We start from the raw sequence: 18743 nt of genomic DNA on the forward strand, positions 1-18743 counted from the left end.
TTCCTCTGACCTGAGTGAATGTAACCCAAACTCCAAAACAGAATTCCTTGAACCACACATGGAAGGAACCAGGGCCCCTGAGTGTCTTCATAGAGCAGAGCTTCTCCCATTGCAATAGAGTATTTAGTAAGCAAAATAATTAATAATAATAATAATAATAATAAACCTTTATTATGTTTGGGGGAACAAAAAGAGTTTCTTGACCAAATGTTTTCTAGCTAAGCTGAAATACTAAAAAATAACATAATAATCAAGATGTTGCTCATGGCATTTGGCATTTCAGGGCACTTCGCAATCTCATTTCACCTTGTCCAAATCTGAGGCTGGTTCCTATTCTCTAGAGGATGGATCAGAGGTTTCTGGGAAACCCCCGGCCAACTCAGCCCCCCAGGCAGCATCCTTGTTGCCATAGCTGGGCTTCCCCCACCACCTCCAGATTGGGTCTGTGTCTACAGATCAGCATCTGGGCGAAGTGAGTGAATGTCATGCTGGGTTTTCAGACCTCCCACCTGACTTTATCTACTGCCTTCTGGATTCTCTGTGTTCCAGAATAACATATTATGACAGCCTGAACAATTCAGATGCTCTGTAGGTCTTTCATGAGACATAGAAATTGGAGACTTCCCAATTCCCATCTTCTTCAGGATAAAAGACTCTACTACTTAAATTAAGCTGTTACCCCTGAGTGTACATTAAGAATAGAACCATTCTGGGGCACCTGGGTGGTTCAGTTGGTTAAGCGTCCAACTCTTGATTTCAGCTCAGGTCATGATCTCACAGTTCGTGGCACCGAACCCCATGTCGGGCTCTGCACTGACAGTACAGAGCATGCTTGGGATTCTCTCTCCCCCTCTCTCTCTGATCCTCTCCCCACTTGTTCTCTCTCTCTTTTTTTTCTTTCAAAATAAAATAAACATTAAAAAAAAAGAATAGAACCATCCTGAAATATGGAATATTCTTATATCCCGGTCTCCTCTGCTCCCAGTAGAAAATCCATAAAGCTTTAATTAGTCCAAACCTTCAGGGTTTACAAAATACATACACTGTGCAAGATTGTTCTATCCATATCGTAATTCCTGGAGTTAACGGAACAACCAAATTAAACAGCCAGTTGAATAGCTTTTTTGAGCCAATGACTGAATGGACCATCTGTTTGTTGACTTTATGAAGTTTTATAGTCCAATGCCTTCATTTGTTCTTACTGGATCTTCTCTAGCAGCCTCAGGACTTGGCAAAGCTGAGAAATCAGTAAAATTAGTCTTCACTGGTCTTGTCCCTTTTTAGGTCTTCCACCTCACCAGGAACCCAGGGGCGTGCTGTGTCCTCAAAACATCTCCTAATTTCCATATCCCCTCCTCTAAGAGTTACAGTGGGAATCTCTCCATACCCTGTATTTTCCCACCCCATTAAAACTTAGTTTTGGCGCATCCCATCTTCTGCTTCCCATGGTGAAAGTAGGTCAGATCATAAGTAAGCGATTGAATTATCCGTTGTGAAAATGGACACATGAATGAATAAGAGTTGGAGAAAGTCCCCCCCACCCCACCCCACCCCAAGTGTTCGTTATCTTCTATGTGATGTGTACACGTCAGCAGCGTTCTAGGGATGAACTATTTTAAACCAAAGGAGCAACTCTAATGGTACGCATTTTAGTCCACACAGCAGGCCAGAAGAGGAGGGGTTGGGGGTAGGTGGAGAAGCTTAGGGGTAGATGAAGCCTACTTCTGAGCCCCCTACTATGTTAGCCATCACCTCTTCTAGCACAGGACCGAAACACAGGAGCTGCAATGCCAAGGAAGTGTCACCAAGAATCTTATATCTGATAATGCATTCTGCACTGTCTAGGACCTGAAAGGGAACGTTATATATCTGGGGTCCTAAGCACCCCCATTCTGATCACAGCATCTAAGAGGAATTGGCTGGGTTCTTGGAAGATTTCCTCCTTCTGCTCCTTTTCCTACTTCTGTACAGATGAAGAACAGTACTACCCAACGTGCCTACTGAACCCAAGCTCCGTGGTCAACCAGGCTGGTGTTTCATCCCGTGGTACTGAAGAAGCACTTCCTCTGCACGGCCCATTGGTTGATGCCCATTTTCTCATGTCTGGTCCCTGGAAGGCACAAACAACAGCAAATCCACATCCTCCCCATCACAACCCTTCGTATCCTAGGAAACAGTCCTGATCGAAATTAACTTGCTGAAATATGTGCCTTTCCCCAGTTAAGCTTACTTCACAAGAAAAAATGCTTGAGTTCAACAAATCACTAAGCCAAGGACACAACGTTTTCTCTTCATGAGGAAAAGCAGATATCCCATTAAAGAAATAAATTACTTGGTTGCATTTAGTTTGTATTTAAGTGTCCTGTTGCTAAATATTCCTTGGCTAGGAAGCTCCATCATTCCTGTTGGCTAGTGGGTTGGGATAAATAGCCTCTTGCCTGGAACTGTAGACTGCTAGCTTTGAGCACTGACTCTCTTGAGGCCAATAAGGCAAGTCTCAGTAGGTACACATTGGATTCTGGAGCTTGTGTTTCAATATGTGGATCAAGGGTTTTGTTTCCAGACAAGGATGGGGGATTAGTACTGCACTGGCTCAAAGTTCATAGAGACTTTGATCTCTAGTTTGTAGACTCCATTAATTGTTACCCAATCACTGTCTCCACTGGCTCTTTTTTCATTGCATAGAGGCAGTTTTGTCTTTTCCATTAAAAAAAAAACAAAAACAAAAACCTGTAACCCCAAACCTCTTCCAGCCCTGCACAGAAAAGTGATTTCCTTCTGTATCTCTTGTCAATTACTCTTTTTATTCTTCTGCTTTCCTTCACAGCCAAGCCTCTTCAATGTGGTCTACACTGGCTGTCTCCCTCTTTACATCTAGCTCACAAAACAAAGCATTGCAATCTACCTTGGGCTCCCACCTGTGAACTGCACCTTCTCTCAGCTCTTTGTTGCTAAATGCAGTCTTATTTTGCTGAAATTTTGGGTAGCATTTAAGCCTCCTCAAAGTTCTTACAGACATGAGTTTCCAGGACACCACTTCCTTGTGGTTCGCTCCAACTGCCTGGGCCTGTTCTTTCTCAATCTCCTTTGCCGTCTCCGCTTCTGCCATTCCCTTCATTACAAGGTGAGTCTCTTACCCTCTTTTTCTCCCAGTCTGCACAGCTTTTCTGGCTGGAGCCAGCCATCGCTGGCTCCATGCTCCAGCTGGGACCTCTCTGCTGAGATGCAGACATAAATATGTCACTGCCTTGGGACATCGCTTGTGTCCAAAACAGCTGGAATCATCCCTCTTCTCCCCACACCGTTCTTCTTCTTCCATGTGCTTATTCTCAGTGAATGGTAATACTGTACATCTGAGATCAGCCGAGAAATGTTGGGGTCATCTCTGACCTCACATCCAACCACTAACAAAGGCCATTTGACTCAAACTCCTTAGAAAGTTCGAATCCCTCTCCTACTTCCCATCACTGATGCACCATGGCTGTGGCTTTACCTCATCTCTCCATCATCTTCCTCTGATTAGTGTCCCCTCCTCTGATTCTCCGTTAGTCTCCCCTCCTCTGATTTTGCCTTCATCTAATCCATTCTTCCCACAGCTTCTAAAATGATCTTTCTGAAGTTCAGAAATATAAATCTCATCGGGTAACTTACCTGCTTGAGATTCATCACCGGCTTTCCATTGCTCTCAGAAGAAAACCTAAACTCCTTCCTCTAACCTTGAGAAGACTGTGCAGGAGCTGGTTCTCCACCCCTACTCCAGCCTCACTTTTCACAGTTCTTGTTCTCATTCTTCAAGCCCTACCCACACTCAAATATTTGCCTTCTACCTCTTCAAGAGCCCCACAATGTCTCACGTGGTTGCTGTCAAGGTGTTGGCCAGGGCTGTGGCCATCAGATGGCTTGACTGGGGCTGGAGAATCAGCTTCCCAGTGGCTCATACACATGGTTGGTAAGCGGTGCTGGTTGTTGGTAGGAAGACTCAGTTCTGCCATGTGGGTTTCTCCACAGCCTGCTGAAGTGTCCTCACAACATGGCGGTTAACTTTCCCCAGAGGGAAAGAGAGAGCAAGAGAGACAGAACCAGGTGGATACCATGCTCCTGAGGACCTAACTTCAGAAGTCACATAGCATCCCTTCCTCCATATTCTTTTTATTAGATGCACACAGCTAAGTCTAGCTCACGTACCAGAGGGAAGGGAGAAATTAGACTCTGCCTTTTGAAGGGAGCAGTGTTGAAGAATTGGCACACATAGTTAAAAATCTCTACCAAGGCTGACAACAAAGGGATGAACTTTCCCAACCCATGACAGGTGTGGAATATAGTCTAGGGAGTGGGGAACATGTACTTTCCAATAAATTCCATGGCAGCAACAAGATCTCAGGTTAGATACCAATAGGGCTGGAGTTCTTTACAGAAGGGAGGCAGTGAGTTTTCTGTTTCACGGAAGGAAAGGTAATTATCGGGTAAAGCTGTGTGTAAGTACCAGCTCCATCACTTACCTGCTGTGCGAACTTGGTAATTGTAATTGTTCCTCTGTGCCTCTGTTTTCTCATTGTATCACAACATAAAAATAGTGTGGTTTCCTCAGAGGATTCTTATAAGGATTAAATAAAATAATCTATGGATGTATCAAGATGGCCCTAGGAAGAGTGTGGATGACCACAGGCACATACTACCTGAATGGTCAATTGCCAAGTTTCCCCTGGTTTATCTGGATAAGGATCCAATGGCCAGGCCCCAGATGACCTTGATATTCATAACCACATGGACTCCATCACGTATTTACCCATATCTGCTTTTTTTGCCCCCCAAGGTCAATTTCTTCATCTTCCTGAAAATTGTCAAGCTTCTCATTTCTAAGCTCAAAGCCCATCAAATGTGCTTCAGAGATTATAAATACAGGTGAGTGGCCTGAGGTCAGTACCCAATGGTCCAAGATTATTTTGACCCCTTCGGGCTGTCCTGGTTAATGCTCTGGGAAGAGGGGCATGAGTTACATCAGTATGTCTATCTCCTAAGATAAGAGTATCTGGAAGAGACCCTCTTAAAAGGTGTCGTGGTGTCGTGTGGGGTTTTTGCCACTGATAAGGACCTTCTGGCCCCGTGGAAATGAAGCGAGTAGTCAAGGGTACACATTTCCCGTAGCAGGAAGCTTAAAATGCCCCTAAGAATGGGTGGTTGAGCCATTTGGGTGAGCCAAAGGAGGGGCTCTAATGGTAAGGATTTTAGTCCCCGTGGCAGGTCACAGGCAGAGATGTGAGTGGGGACAGCCAGAGCTCTGTTTCTCTCTAAGGCTAGAATCGGGTCTGACCCACACGTGCTGGGAAGGTGGTTTTCCTGTTTAGCTGACAAACATTTAATGAACGCCTACCATGTGCCTGGCACTGAGCTTGGAACAGAAGAAAGGTACTATGCAGACCCGGTCTGCAAAGACCACACGTTCCAACCCCAAGGACTAGTATATTGGCGTGAACGTGCATCAGGGAGGCTGGTGCTGGCCACGGCTCCGGATTCTCTGAGTGACCTTGGGCAAGTCACTTGGCCTCTCTGGGTCTGATTTCTGGTGTGGAGAATGGGAATGTCACATGAGACCCATCTCTTGCCTGTTGGGAGGACCGAAGAAGGTCATAGATGTGGGTTCTCAGTCTAATCAGATGTGGTGAGTGGTGTTTGCCCAGGATCCAGACCCCAAGTCCTATCTGCTTAAAACCCTTCTTCCAGGAGGTCCCGAAGGGTAAACACGCATGGTTCCACACTGGCAAAATATATGCTATAATTGGCCCAAATATTTTGCAAACACCCTTATCCCCAGAGTACTTGGGCTGGCTTGGACAACACAGAGCCACGCCGACTCTCTTGGCGCCTCTGGTGGAGACTCTAAGTGGCTCAAAGTTTCTTTGGCCCTTTCCCAAGGCTCAGCCTCCAACTGTTCTGTGAGGGTGGAGGTCCGAAAGCATAGTCAGAGCTGTTCTAGTCCGCCCACTGAGGGTCCATTCAGGGAGGGCAGCCCTCTCACCAACCAGGTGCCAGGGACACTGGGGCATCTGGGAAACTGGAAAGAGAACATCGTTCCCCACAGACAGATCAGGGAGCAGACAGATCCCAAGACACCACTCTCCATGCAGACTGAGAGCCTGCACCCTGCTATTTGGTGGCCCCAAAGCCCACCATGTACCACTGGGGCTCTCCCCGTGCTCCAGACCCACAGTGCCCCTGCAGTAACTTTCCATTCTGGCTGCTTGTGTCACCTGACAGCGAGCCTAAAGGATAGACTCGTGAGTCTCCCCACTGGATATTCGGACTCAGTAAGTGCGACATGCCCCCCCCCCCCCCCGCCATGTGGACTCCTTATGGAGCTCCCCAAGAGATTTTGATACACAGAGTGCAGGACCTCTGCCTCAGATGCCCTAGTGAAATAATGCGTGGAATTTTCTGGTGGGGCCGTGGCAGATGTGTTTCTAAGCAGCCTCAATACCCCTTTTTGCAAGGTCTCCTTTGGAGTTATCCAAGATGGCGGTCTCTAAACTTTCCTGATCATGCATCTTTTTCAGTAAAGAAATTTTGAGCATGCCTCTCATCATACGTACACATGGTCTGCTGAACTAATACGGACATTATAAAACACAAAAAAGAGAGAAAATTATAAAAGATAGATTAAATATTAGCACACAGAACTCCCTTTATCTTTCCTTCTTATATTTTCTCCTAATACCAAATGGATTGTCTTGAATATCCTTGAAGCGTACATGACCGATTGGGAACCAGTGATCTAGGGAATCGTAAATCAAGATACCGGGGAGACCCTCATGGCCAAGCCATGATTCAGGACAGCTATTTTGGGGGAAGAAGGGATAACCTGTCTGACATACACAATCTATCTGGAAGGTTCTCTTTTCCTTTCCCAACTCTCGGTCAAGGATAAAGCTTGAAAAGAGGAACCTGGGTGCAGGGCCACCTGGAGGCCCCCCCAGGGTGAGCCACCTCACCTTGGCAAGTTGAGCGGTACCACCTGGCGGCTGAGCTGGGGACCTATCAGTGTCCCCACGTGGCTGAGACTTTAGAGGGCCGACTCACACACCAACTGAACTCACAAGAGACAGATACATAAACCGGACTCTACAACTGTTCAATCTTAAGAGACCGTGGAAGGCAGGGGTGGGCTGAAACCTCCTTCTGGTGCTGGCACTCCTAGCTCCATTGGCAACAAACGATCCAGAAATCCAAAACGGTCACCAGAGTCTCACCGGCGTGAGTAGGGTGGTCGGTGGGAAGGATCACTCACTGTGAGCAGCCACCCTTGCCTGGCACAGCCACCTGCCTGGCGAGAGCAGGGTTCATTCCCCAGGGTCTCCACGTGTAGGGCTGGGTAAGTCCAGGGGACTTCTCACTTCTCAGTGATTTTCTCCATCATTTTGGTTGGCCATCAATTTCTCTTTACTTACCCTGTGTCCGTGCAGAGTACAGTACAATTAAGTAGCTTGTGCTCCTTAATGAGCAAAAATCCAGGCCCTGTCTCTCAGGGCACACCGGGCCACCTTACTTTACCGCCTGGGCTGGAGAATCCTCCAACGTCGATGAGGCAATTGCCCATTTTTCTCTCCCAACAGCGCTAACACCCTCATTTCTAAGTTCCATCACCCACGGTGGGTCATCAGCACCCCCAGCTCACACTGCCCTCTTCCTACATTGGAGGGGTCTCCCCCTCCCCCTCCAGGTCCCCCTCCAGCTTTGTTTTCTTTTGTCGTCCTCTGCCAGGGTGGGGAGGAAGAGGCAGAGGGACCCAGGGCATTTTGTCCAAACTCTGGTAGAAACGGGTCTGCCTCCACCTCTCCCAGATTTTGAGAACTTTCAGAACGTGGCTCTCGAGATTTGGCCCCCCTCCAGGAGTATATTTTAGGAAGGTTTAAATTAAATATATTTAGGTCTTGCCAAAAAGACAAGTGGCTAGGAGGTGGAGGAACTTTTGTAGTCCTAGCTCTGTCTCTGGGCTCCCACCATTCAGGCAGAGGAACGTTACGGGGTCCCCCTGCCTGGCCCGGAGCGGGAGAGCTGACCCAGGCCCCCTGAATGTGGACAGACACCTGCCGACGATCAGTGAGGTCTCTGATCTGTGTGGCTCCCAGCCTTCAGGCGACTGTCCCCCTGGAGGACCCGTCTTAACTCTGTGTGTGGTGTGTGGGCAGAGCTCTTGACGAATTTATAAAGGAGAATTATTTCTTAACCTGCTGGACCCCAGAGCCCTCTCTTAAAAGACTTTCTAGCAGGCAACAAAAGACAAAAAAAAAAAGTCACAAATGGAAGTAAAATTGATCATTGAGGCTACAAAGGCACCCCAGGGCAGGGATGGCTTCTTTATTTTTTTAAATTTAAATCCAAGTTGGTTAACATTTAGTTTAATAATGGCTTCAGGAATAGAATTTAGTGATTCATCCCCTATATATAATACCCGGTGCTCATCCCAACAAGCGTCCCCCTAATGCCCATCCCCCATTTAGCCCGTCCCCCCACCCAACACCCCCTCAGCAACAAAAATACAGTTTGTTCTCTGTATTTTAGAGTCTCTTATGGTTTGTCTCCCTCTGTGTTTTTACCTTATTTTTGCTTCCCTTCCCTTGTGTTCAGCTATCTTGTCTCAAATTCCACATATGCGTGAAATCATTTCGCTTAGCAGAATACACTCTAGTTCCATCCATGTTGTTGCAAATGGCAAGATTTCATTGTTTTTGATCGCCGAGTAGTATTCCATTGTATGTATACACCACGTTTTCTTTATCCATTCATCAGTCAATGGACACTTGGGCTCCTTCCATCCTTTGACTATTGTCAATAGCGCTGCTATAAATATCGGCGTGCATGTGCCCCTTCGAATCAGCATTTTTGTACCCTTGGATAAATACCTACTAGTGCAATTGCTGGCTCGTAGGGTAGCTCGGTTTTTAATTTGTTGAGGACCCTCCACACCGTTTTCCAGAGTGGCTGTACCAGTTTGCATTCCCAGCAACAGTGCAACAAGGTTCCTCTCTCTGAGAGTGTCAGATACCATGATTTTGAGGGCTTACATGTCATCTCGTCTTTTAAAATGACTGTATTATTATTAATAAATAATATCTTATTATGGTTTCAACACTTCTTATTATCAGCCGTAGAACCCTTGTTTTTACAGACGAGAGGTGAAATAGTCTGCCCAAAGCTACATGGCCAGTCACTGACGGTGCCGGGATTTGAACCCAGGCCCAGATGCTGGCCTGTGCTCTCTTTGATGGCGACTCTTCCTCTCTCACTGCGCTGACTCATGCTCAATAAATATTTGTTGGATGGCTAACGGACTGCAATAAGCCAAACAATTTAAATAAACAATTGGCCGTAGATGAAAAAATAAGCATAAATACGGTTCACAAGCGTAAACGGCGAAAGACATTTATGGATTTCCATTCGACCAAGGACATACACGGGGTTCTGTCTAAGCAGAAGTCAGAGCAAGGTGAGGAATGGGAAATCCCTTGACATCCATGGATCTGGTCATTACCAAAACCTCATAAAAAAGATGTCATTTTTTAAAAGATCATCCCATACTAAATGCAGGATTCTGGCACGTGCAGAGGACATCCGTGGGAAAAATTGGTGAAACCCGAATGGAATCCGGATGTATAGTTGTTAGTCACATACCAATGTTGGACAAATGGGCTGTGGTTAATACAAGACTAACATTAGTGGAAACAGTGAAGTTGTATGTGGGCACTCTCTGTACTATTTTTGCTACTTTTCCACACATCCAAGATTATTCCAAAATAAGGAGCTTATTCAAAGCACGTAATGGCATAGCGAGGCCCCGAGAATGATTTGAGAGTGAGACGCGGATCTGCACTCAGTATGTAAGTATGTGTCCTCGAAACCCAGATGACCGGAGCGAGGGTGGCAAACTGAGACACTTTCGGGGCCCAGGCGAGGAACTGTGGGTGAGTGGGGCAGACCGGCTGCGTGTCCTGGAACACATGTTCCCTCTAGAAAGAAACAGCCACCCTCAGGCCGGAGCCGACGGTCACCAAGCAAGAATTCGGGCCCCGTAGAGCCAGCTTCTCCCGCTTTTCAAAAGAAGCCGGAAATCTGGACCTCTGCTCAAACTCTCCTTACTTATTACTTAAAGATGGCTCCGATGACAAAAATCACCCTCTTCGCATAAGTAAAAACCGTCCGTCTGCAGGAAGAATACACCCTGTGGCCACCATTTCGCCATTGTCTGACCCAAGCATTTTAAAAATACTCCTGGAAATTAAAACACAAATATCTCTTGACCACGGGCCCGGGGGGCGTCCCCTCTGCTCTTTAATGGGCTTTAGGTCGTTTCGGGGCACAAAGGTGAGGGTTTTCTTGTTTCCTTGATAGCATTACACTTGAATGGCTCTCACGGGTACAGGATCCATACCAAGCACTTTCTCTTGGGCACAGTTAAACCTTCCTGAGGATACTGCCCAGGAGCTGCTGACACTCCAACATCTTTAAGTCCACGGCCTTCGGCAGGGGAGAGATTTCTCCAAGGCTGGCCCTTTAAGACAAGTGATTCGGGCTAAAAGTCATTACGATGAAACTCTTTTTTTCCAATGTGTATATACAAGACAGTAGCTCTGTTTGTACCCTGCATATGAGTCACTTTTGCTAATGTAGTTAGTTTTAAATTAATCTCAGTACTGAAAAGCAGTTGTTCCCAAATGTGGCTGCTTATCAGAATCCCATGAGGAATGCCTTAAAAATTCACATTCCCAGGACCGGACATCCAGAGGTTTTGACTCAGGAGGTCGATACCGGGGCCTAGGAAGCTAGCTGGCTCTATCTATTATCTATCTATCTATCTATCTATCTATCCATCCATCCATTTATCTATCTTCCTATCTTCAATGTATCTATCCATTTATCTATCTACCATCTATCTGTCTATCCACCTATCTATCTATCTGTCTGTCTATCCATCTATCTATCCATCCATCCATCCATCCATCCATCCATCCATCTATCATCTACCTTTTTAAGTTCCTTAAGGAATTCTAATGGTAAACCATGTTTGGGAACCACCGGTATGCGGTATGGAATGTTTGGGCCCCAGCTGTGCACTTTGCACGTGGGTGGTACAAAGGAATGTTTGTCTTTTTTACGTAGAGTATATACAACAGGAGCTTCCACACAGCACTTTTTATGAGGAGGATCAGTCTCTCATTTCCTGCAGCCCTTGCCGTCTTGGGGCTGAAGGGCAGCGTGGAGGCTAACGGTCAAGCCCTCCATGGAATGTGAAGGGTGTGAGTGTGAAGTCAGAAATCTTACTTCCAGGCCTGGATTTGTCACTTAGTAGCTATGGGACCCCAGACATGTCAGTTTCTTTCCCTTCTCAGGTTCAGTAAAGCACTGACGTTCGAAGTCCTGAATAGAGAAAGGAATAGAGGCACCTGCTAGCCAGGTAATCGGGTAATAGGAAATCTGTCAAATGTGGTAGTGCTGTAGTGTCCCAAGGTGACAGCCATGCACGTGGAAATCTATCCATCAGGCAAAACTTAATCTGATGTTTATAGATGATGATAGACTCATCATAATCTATATAGGAGAATTCATCCATCCTTTCATCCATTCCCTCAATTCATGTTTGTTTTCTGAACATCTGGCCACGAGTCAGGTGGAGGGTTTCGTCAGTAACCAAGACCACACTGGCCCTCAAGACATCCCATGTGTAGCCAAGGAGACAAACTGGAAGGTCAACTATTTATCAGTAGCATAAGAGCTACCATAAAGTCACACACAAAGAGCGGGAAACGTTGCCTCTTCCCAATGTGGTCCTCGTGACAGTGTTGTTGGTTTTCATTTGCAGATTGGCAAAGTCAACGCTGGTCCTCATTCCTTTGTTGGGCGTTCACGAGATTCTCTTCTCTTTCATCACTGACGATCAAGTCGAAGGATTTTCAAAACTTATACGACTCTTCATTCAGTTGACTCTGAGCTCCTTCCATGTAAGTAGGTGTCTGAACCAGGATTCCTGTGCTGTGGTGAAAACAAAATGCTCTTGACCCCAGCAGTCTCAGAATTGAGAAAGCCCACGGATGTAAATGAAGCCGTAGTGCCAGCGGGCTCTATGAGAGGGCCTTTGGCACTAGAAGAGTGGGCGGACCAAAAGCATTGCCTTGATCCTGCCAGCATGACTCAGTGACTAAGAAGCGAAAAGTGCTCTGTTTCCTGGGCGGTAAGAGTTGGTGTATCTCACAACCATATTAACCGTGAGTATCAACGCGAAGCCTTTCATTAAGTGTCTATTTTTGCTGGATTCTCCGCAGGGCACCGTACGAAACGAATGTTGTTTATGCTTCGGGTGGCACACTCAGAATGTAACACCACTTGGTAGGAGCCAGTGAGTTGAGACCAGGAGGCTCTTGAACCTAGACAGACATGTCAAGATGTGTCAGATGGGGCTGAAACAAGAGCCAAAGGCCAGCCGTGGTTCCTTCACCTGGATATTTTGGGTATCCATTCCTTAAATGGGCTATTCATTACCCCGTAGCTCACAACAGTGATGATTTTTATTATTTCTCATTATTCTGGGGACCAGGATTCCAGGTGGGGCACAGTTGGGATGGCTCACCTCTGCTCCATGCGTGCCTGCCTCCCGGGGCTGGAACTTCCAAGATGCTTCACCACTCATATGTCTGGTGCCTGAACTGGGAAGGCTCACGTGGCTGGAGTGGCTTCATTTGGGTCGAATTTCTGGGGCTTCATTTCTCACTGCCAGCTACATTCCTCAGTTCCGTATTGTCTTAGGGCTTCTCTCTCACTACATGTTCTTTTTCCGTGGTCCTCCTTGCAGGAAAGCTGGAACTTCTTACATGGCAGTTCAGGGCTCCCAAGGGCACAAAAACAGGGACTTCCAGGCCTTTTATATGCCTAAGCCTGACACTTAGCAGTGATACTTCCAGTGCGTTTTAACATTTAAAGCAAATCCCAGACCCAGCCTGGACTGAAGGGGAGGAGACCACACGGGGCACCGATACTGAGAGGCATGGCTCGGTAGCCAAGGCCATGAATGCAAGTGACCGCCATAAGTAGTGTTGGCAGCAGAGGTCCCATAGAGTGGTAACCTCAGGACTAATCATTCTAAAATGCTAATATAGGGCAGGACTTCTGGAATGGAGAAGAGAGGCTCGTGGCACATACCCTCCCCCAAAAGCAACAATAAAATTGGAGCACCGTGGAATCCAGCCAAAGGCATACAAAAGGTTGGGAAGGGTTTACTCAAGAAAAATGACTGAAGCTGAGTGAGAACAGTGGGGTCTGTTGGTTTAGCCTCGAGTGTGTTTGTTCTCCGACCTCGTCTCTGTCAGTAAGGAACTTCACTGCAGAGAGGGGCTGACCCAGTGTAGATCAGTCGGAAAGCGGAAAAAGCCCACACCCCTGGCCATTGTCAGATACAGCAGTGATCTCAGTGGCAAACGATCGAGGAATGACAATGTCATAGGCTGACATGGTGGTCCTAACTGGGACGAGAAACAGCCTGGTGAGCTAGCCAGAATTCTAATAGGGGGCTCTGAGGAATGAGACAGCTGTCATGAGCCTTGATCAGCTTCTACATATCTCTCTGGGGGGCTGGAGGCTTGTGTACATGGACAAGGTTGCACACACACTCGGGAGAGACCAGAGAGGATATCGACACGTTGCTGGCTGAGTTCCCCCCAACACACACACAGTAGACACAGGAGGTGGAAAATAAAAGCCACCGAAGACTTATAAACCGTCTAAACTTGGAACTGGCCCCCCAGGCCACGCACAGATCCGTTGTCAAAGGGTGTGGAAGCTTTCTTGGCTTAAGGTGGGTGAGCACAACTTCTGACCAATCAGTGAGTAGTCGGGGCCAGGAGGCCAGGCTTACACACAAAACCAAAAGTTTTTGAAAGGGGCACAGACATCAGTGGCTGTGTGCCCCAGGGGAGAAAGATGTCACAGAACTGGCGGTCCAGGCAAATTACTAAACAAACAAAACACCAGCAACCACCCAGGGAGTGGGGAGTAGGGAACCAGATTCCTGAGCTGCTACAATATATGATCTAAAACTTCCAGTTTTGAACACAAAAAGGAAAGTATGGAAACAGGAAAGTATGACACGTACTCAGGGAAAAGAAAATCAGTCCATAGCAACTCGCTGAGAATTCTCTTAGACAAAGACTTCAAAGAAGCTATTATAAATATGTTCGGGGGTGACTGGCTGGCTCAGTTCGTAGAGCATGCAACTCTCAGTCTCAGGGTTGTGCGTTTGAGCCCCACGTTGGGGCTAGCGATTAATTAAAAATAGAATCTTTAAAAAATATATGTTCAAAGGATTGGAAGAAACCATGTTTAAGGAAGTAAATGTATGTATGATGACAAAGATGTATCGATCAGGAAATCTCAGCACAGAGAGAGAAATGATAAGATAAGAACCAATCTGGGGGCGCCTGGGTGGCGCAGTCGAGGGAGTGTCTGACTCTTGATCTCCGCTCGGGTCATGATCTCACAGTCTGTGGGTTTGAGTCCTGCGTCGGGCTCTGTGCTGACAGCTCAGAGCCTGGAGCCTGCTTCGGATTCTGTGTCTCCCTCTCCCTCTGCCCCTCCCCCACTCGCACTCTAACTCTGTCTCTCAAAAATGAATAAACGTTAAAAAAATTTTTTTAATAATAAAAAATTATATATATATATATATAAAAAGAACCAATCTGGAAAAATTCCGGAGTTGAAAAGTACAATAATGGAAATTTCACTTGAGAGGCTTGATGTCAGGTTCAGATGCCCCCCCAATCCCTGCATCAGTCTTTTTTTTTTTTAATTTTTTTAAGGTTTATTCATTTTTCAGAGACAGAGACAGAGTGTGAGTGGGCTAGGGGCAGAAAGAGAGGGAGACACAGAATCCGAAACAGGCTCCAGGTTCCGAGCTGTCAGCACAGAGCCCGACACAGGGCTTGAACGCATGAAACGAGAGATCGTGATCTGAGCCGAAGTCGGACGCTGAACCAGCTGAACCACTGAGGCACCCCTCTGCATCGCAGTCTTAAAGCCACTGCCACCAGGTGGAGCCAGGTGCTAGGATTCCAGGACGGAGCAGGGAGAATGTGCCTGCCCACTGCAGGCTCGCCAAAGGCCAGGGACACAGCCTGGGGCATGCGGTCTGGGCAGCTGGATGATGGCTCCTCTCTCCTGTTAGAGCTGTGGCTCTGAGCTGAGACAGGACCCATTGCTAACCTTTTTTTTTTTTTTTTTTTTTTTCATTATGAAACCATGTTTAAGTTATTTCAATCTTTTGGGGGATTTCAATGGCTAAGCTTTAATAATTTGAGGTTTTATGTTGTTCAGTTTAATCTTCTTTAAAAGGTAATCCCAGGGGCGCCTGGGTGGCTTGGTCTGTTAAAGCATCCGACCTCAGCTCAGGGCAGATCTTGCAATTCGTGGGTTCGAGCCCCGCATCGGGCTCTGTGCTGACAGCTCGGAGCCTGGAGCCTGCTTCGGATTCTGTGTCTTCCTCTCTCTCTCTGCCCCTCCCCTGCTTGCACTCGGTCTCTGTCTCTCAAAAATAAATAAAAGAATTTTTTAAAAAAGGTAATCCCAAATTAGAAACACCAACAACAAAGCAAGAAGCGACAGCTGTTCTGTCAGTTAGTATTTGATGGTCTTTCTTCTTCTGAGGCCTTGATTGGTCATACGAACCAGGGATCTTACACACTCAAGGCCGTCTGAAGACCAGACAGCCATGGGGAGCTATGGAAGATTTTGAGAAAGAATCAGCCTATCAGACCCATCTGGCAAGGGAGCCATCATTTGCTATGTGGCAAACTACCCCAAAACTTCATGGCTTAAAGCAAGGAACCGTGTTATCTTTAATGAATCTATAACCTGGGCCACCTGGGCTCAGCAGGGTGATACTTTGGATACATGCAAGTTTTGAATGGGGCTGAGCACATCTGAAAGCTCGGTTGGGTCAGAACATCCAAAATGACCCATTCACGTGGCTGGACATTGACACGGTCTGTTGGCTGGGGCTCCGCGGAGGCTCTTAATCACAGAACTTCAGCTCTCCTCCATGTATCTTGGGCATCTCCTAACCGGGCAGCTGGCCTCTCAGAGCATCCCCAAAGCAAACGTTCTAAGAGGGAGAGAGTAGACACTTCCAACCCTCCTAAGGTGTAGGCTTGGAAATCCCAGGATATCTCTTCCACCATGTTGTACTGGCAGAAAGAGTCACAAGGTCCATCCCAGATTCGAGGGGAGGGGACAAACCAGGTCTAACACTTCCTGTGAGCGGTTGCATATGCCTACAGGGAGGGGAGAGATATTTGGGACCATTTGTAGACACTGGCCACCACGCTGGATCCTTTGGTCCTGCAGCTGGAGCTCTGCCCTTCACCCTGCACCTGCTGAGGGACGTGAGGAACCAGGGTGGCCCTGCAGACTGGGGCAGGAAGCGCACTGAGAGGGTCTGTGCATGCACAGAGACTTCCCTCCTTCTGAGCACCCCTGCACGGCTCCCCTCCATGTGGCCAGGCAGAAGTGAGAGTGTGGGTGGGCAGAGGTGCGGGAGCAAATCTGGTGGGTCCCATCTCAGTGCATCGGCAGGAATTGGCATGAACCTAGCAGCTGCTTGGAGGGTCCTCCACTCTTCCGAGTGCTTATTTCTTTTCTTTTTTTAAAATTTTTAATGTTTATCTATTTTTGAGAGACAGATATAGTAGGGGGAGAGAGAGAGAGAGAGGGAGTGAGGGAGGGGCGGGAAGAGACAGAGACACAGAATCGGAAGCAGGCTCCAGGCTCTGAGCTGTCAGCACAGAGCCCGACGCGGGGCTCGAACCCACGGACTGTGAGATCATGACCTGAGCCGAAGTCGGAACTCAACCGACAGAGCCATCTAAGCGCCCCCAAGCATCCATCTCTTAGGGAGTTTCACCTTCAAGGGATCTTTGGGAAGACTGCCCAGTGGTGGTCACATTGGGAGTGAGCGTCGTCTCTTCTGTGGGACCACTCCCTTCTCACTTGCTTTATCTGGAAGGAGAGTTAACTGGACGCCAGGAGGCTCCTAAAATGGTGACCCAAGAACCCGAAGACATGAAGGACACGTTTGTGATGTGGAATCCTATTTTAGCCAAGTCATTTGTGAGAATTCTGACACCCTTCTGATATCATATGTCCAGAGGCAAGCATGACCAGCCCTGCTAACTGCACCGGGCGGCTGTGAGCCTCCAATGAACTTGTGTGTTTGACAGTGATAAACTGGTCCCACTGTGCCCCTGTTTAGGAGCTATAGCCATGGAATATGGGGTGCATAGGAGAAAGAAAAATCCTGCACTGACGGGCAGATTCCAAAGTGACATCAGGATAGCCAGCATGCTAGACTTTTAGCTTCCATAAGAAAATATAAAAACTTCCCCCCCCCCCCACCCCAGGGCAACATGTTATAATTCCTTTACAATGTCAGCTCCTTTCCCAGTACCAGACCCCCCTTACCAGCCACTAGGGGTAAGAGAAATGTTCTCAACAGAGATGGGAGAGTCAGCCTGCCCTGTGACCTTCACTCTTCAGTTGGAAATGTGTCCTTTGCTTGTGAGTCCTGGCTTTTTACGAGGTTCCTCCCATAAACACTCAAGTGCTTGGGTCCTGCACACGTATGGAGGTCCAGTATTTCAGGCACACAGTCCAGGCCCCCTAGACCCTCATGTCATGGTGGGCGGGAAGCCGTGGCATGGAGCTCAGCTCGGGTGGTTATCACATGAGGAAGCATAGGAGTCAGAAAATGCTGGGAGACCAACATGAGCTCGAGTAGCCTTGATTCCAGACCTCTGGCAGTTGAGCAGTGAATCCAGAAAAATTTTCCAATATCAAGTCAGTATCCCTGTACTGAGAATTCCCCAACAGAGATGTTCTGGAAAGGGAAGTGCTGTGTGAAGGTGGCCTATTGTTTTTACTGGGACCCTTGTGTCCACCATTCTTTTTTTCCTTTAATGTTTACTTATTTATTTTGAGAGGGGGAGGAACAGAGAGATAGGGAGAGAGAGAGAATCCCAAGCAGGCTCTGCACTGTCAGCGCAGAGCCCGAGGCAGGGCTCGAACCCATGAACCGTGAGACCATGACCTAAGCCGAAGTCAAGACTCAGATGCTTAACCAACGGAGCCACCCAGGGGCCCCCACAATTCTTTACAAATGACTAGGGAGACAACAGAAAGGAAACTGTCCTGTCCTATTTTAGAAATCGTCCGACATCGTACAAGGCAAGACTCCTGTAGGAGTAAGTTACAGAAATCCAACTCATTCATTCATTCACTCATTCATTCATTCACGTATTCCTTTTATGGATATGATTGAGCTCCTCTCATGTGCCAGACATTTGTTTCTGGTGCTGGGGATCTGGCCGTGAAAAGATGTGAGGCTTGCTGGGGCAGGGGCAGGGAAGGACAGATAATAGCCAAGTTGACTGGCAAGTAACAATATAATTCTCGGGCCACAAAGAATATAAACGAGAGAGCCCACAGCTCTGGTGATATTTGAGCTAAGACCTGGATTTTGAGAAGCCAGTTAGGCAGAGAGTTGAGAGAAGAAGGGTCCAGAAGACAGAAAGTGTGAAAGGACCTCAGTAAGGAATGAGTCATGCTAGTCAGTCTCCAATATGGCCCCCAAGGATCGTCTCCTCCTGGTGCTCACGGCCCCGCAGAGTCCCCGTTGACCTGTGTGACCGTATTGTGGACATGAAGTTGTGTGT

General features: G+C 47.4%; 1 protein-coding gene across 1 annotated transcript in view; it reads left to right on the top strand.

The window, feature by feature from the left end:
• Nucleotides 1-18743, top strand: part of GLP2R (glucagon like peptide 2 receptor) — a 53741-nt gene that overhangs the window by 30824 nt on the left and 4174 nt on the right. The window contains exons 11-12 of the mRNA XM_086686544.1: nt 4814-4902; nt 11852-11990. Coding sequence (XP_086542670.1) covers nt 4814-4902; nt 11852-11990 — 228 coding nt within the window. The remainder of the gene's footprint in view (nt 1-4813; nt 4903-11851; nt 11991-18743) is intronic.

Source organism: Puma concolor, chromosome E1, assembly GCF_028749965.1.
Source record: "Puma concolor isolate L17-30 chromosome E1, mPumCon1.1.hap2, whole genome shotgun sequence".
NCBI classification, from domain to species: domain Eukaryota; kingdom Metazoa; phylum Chordata; class Mammalia; order Carnivora; family Felidae; genus Puma; species Puma concolor.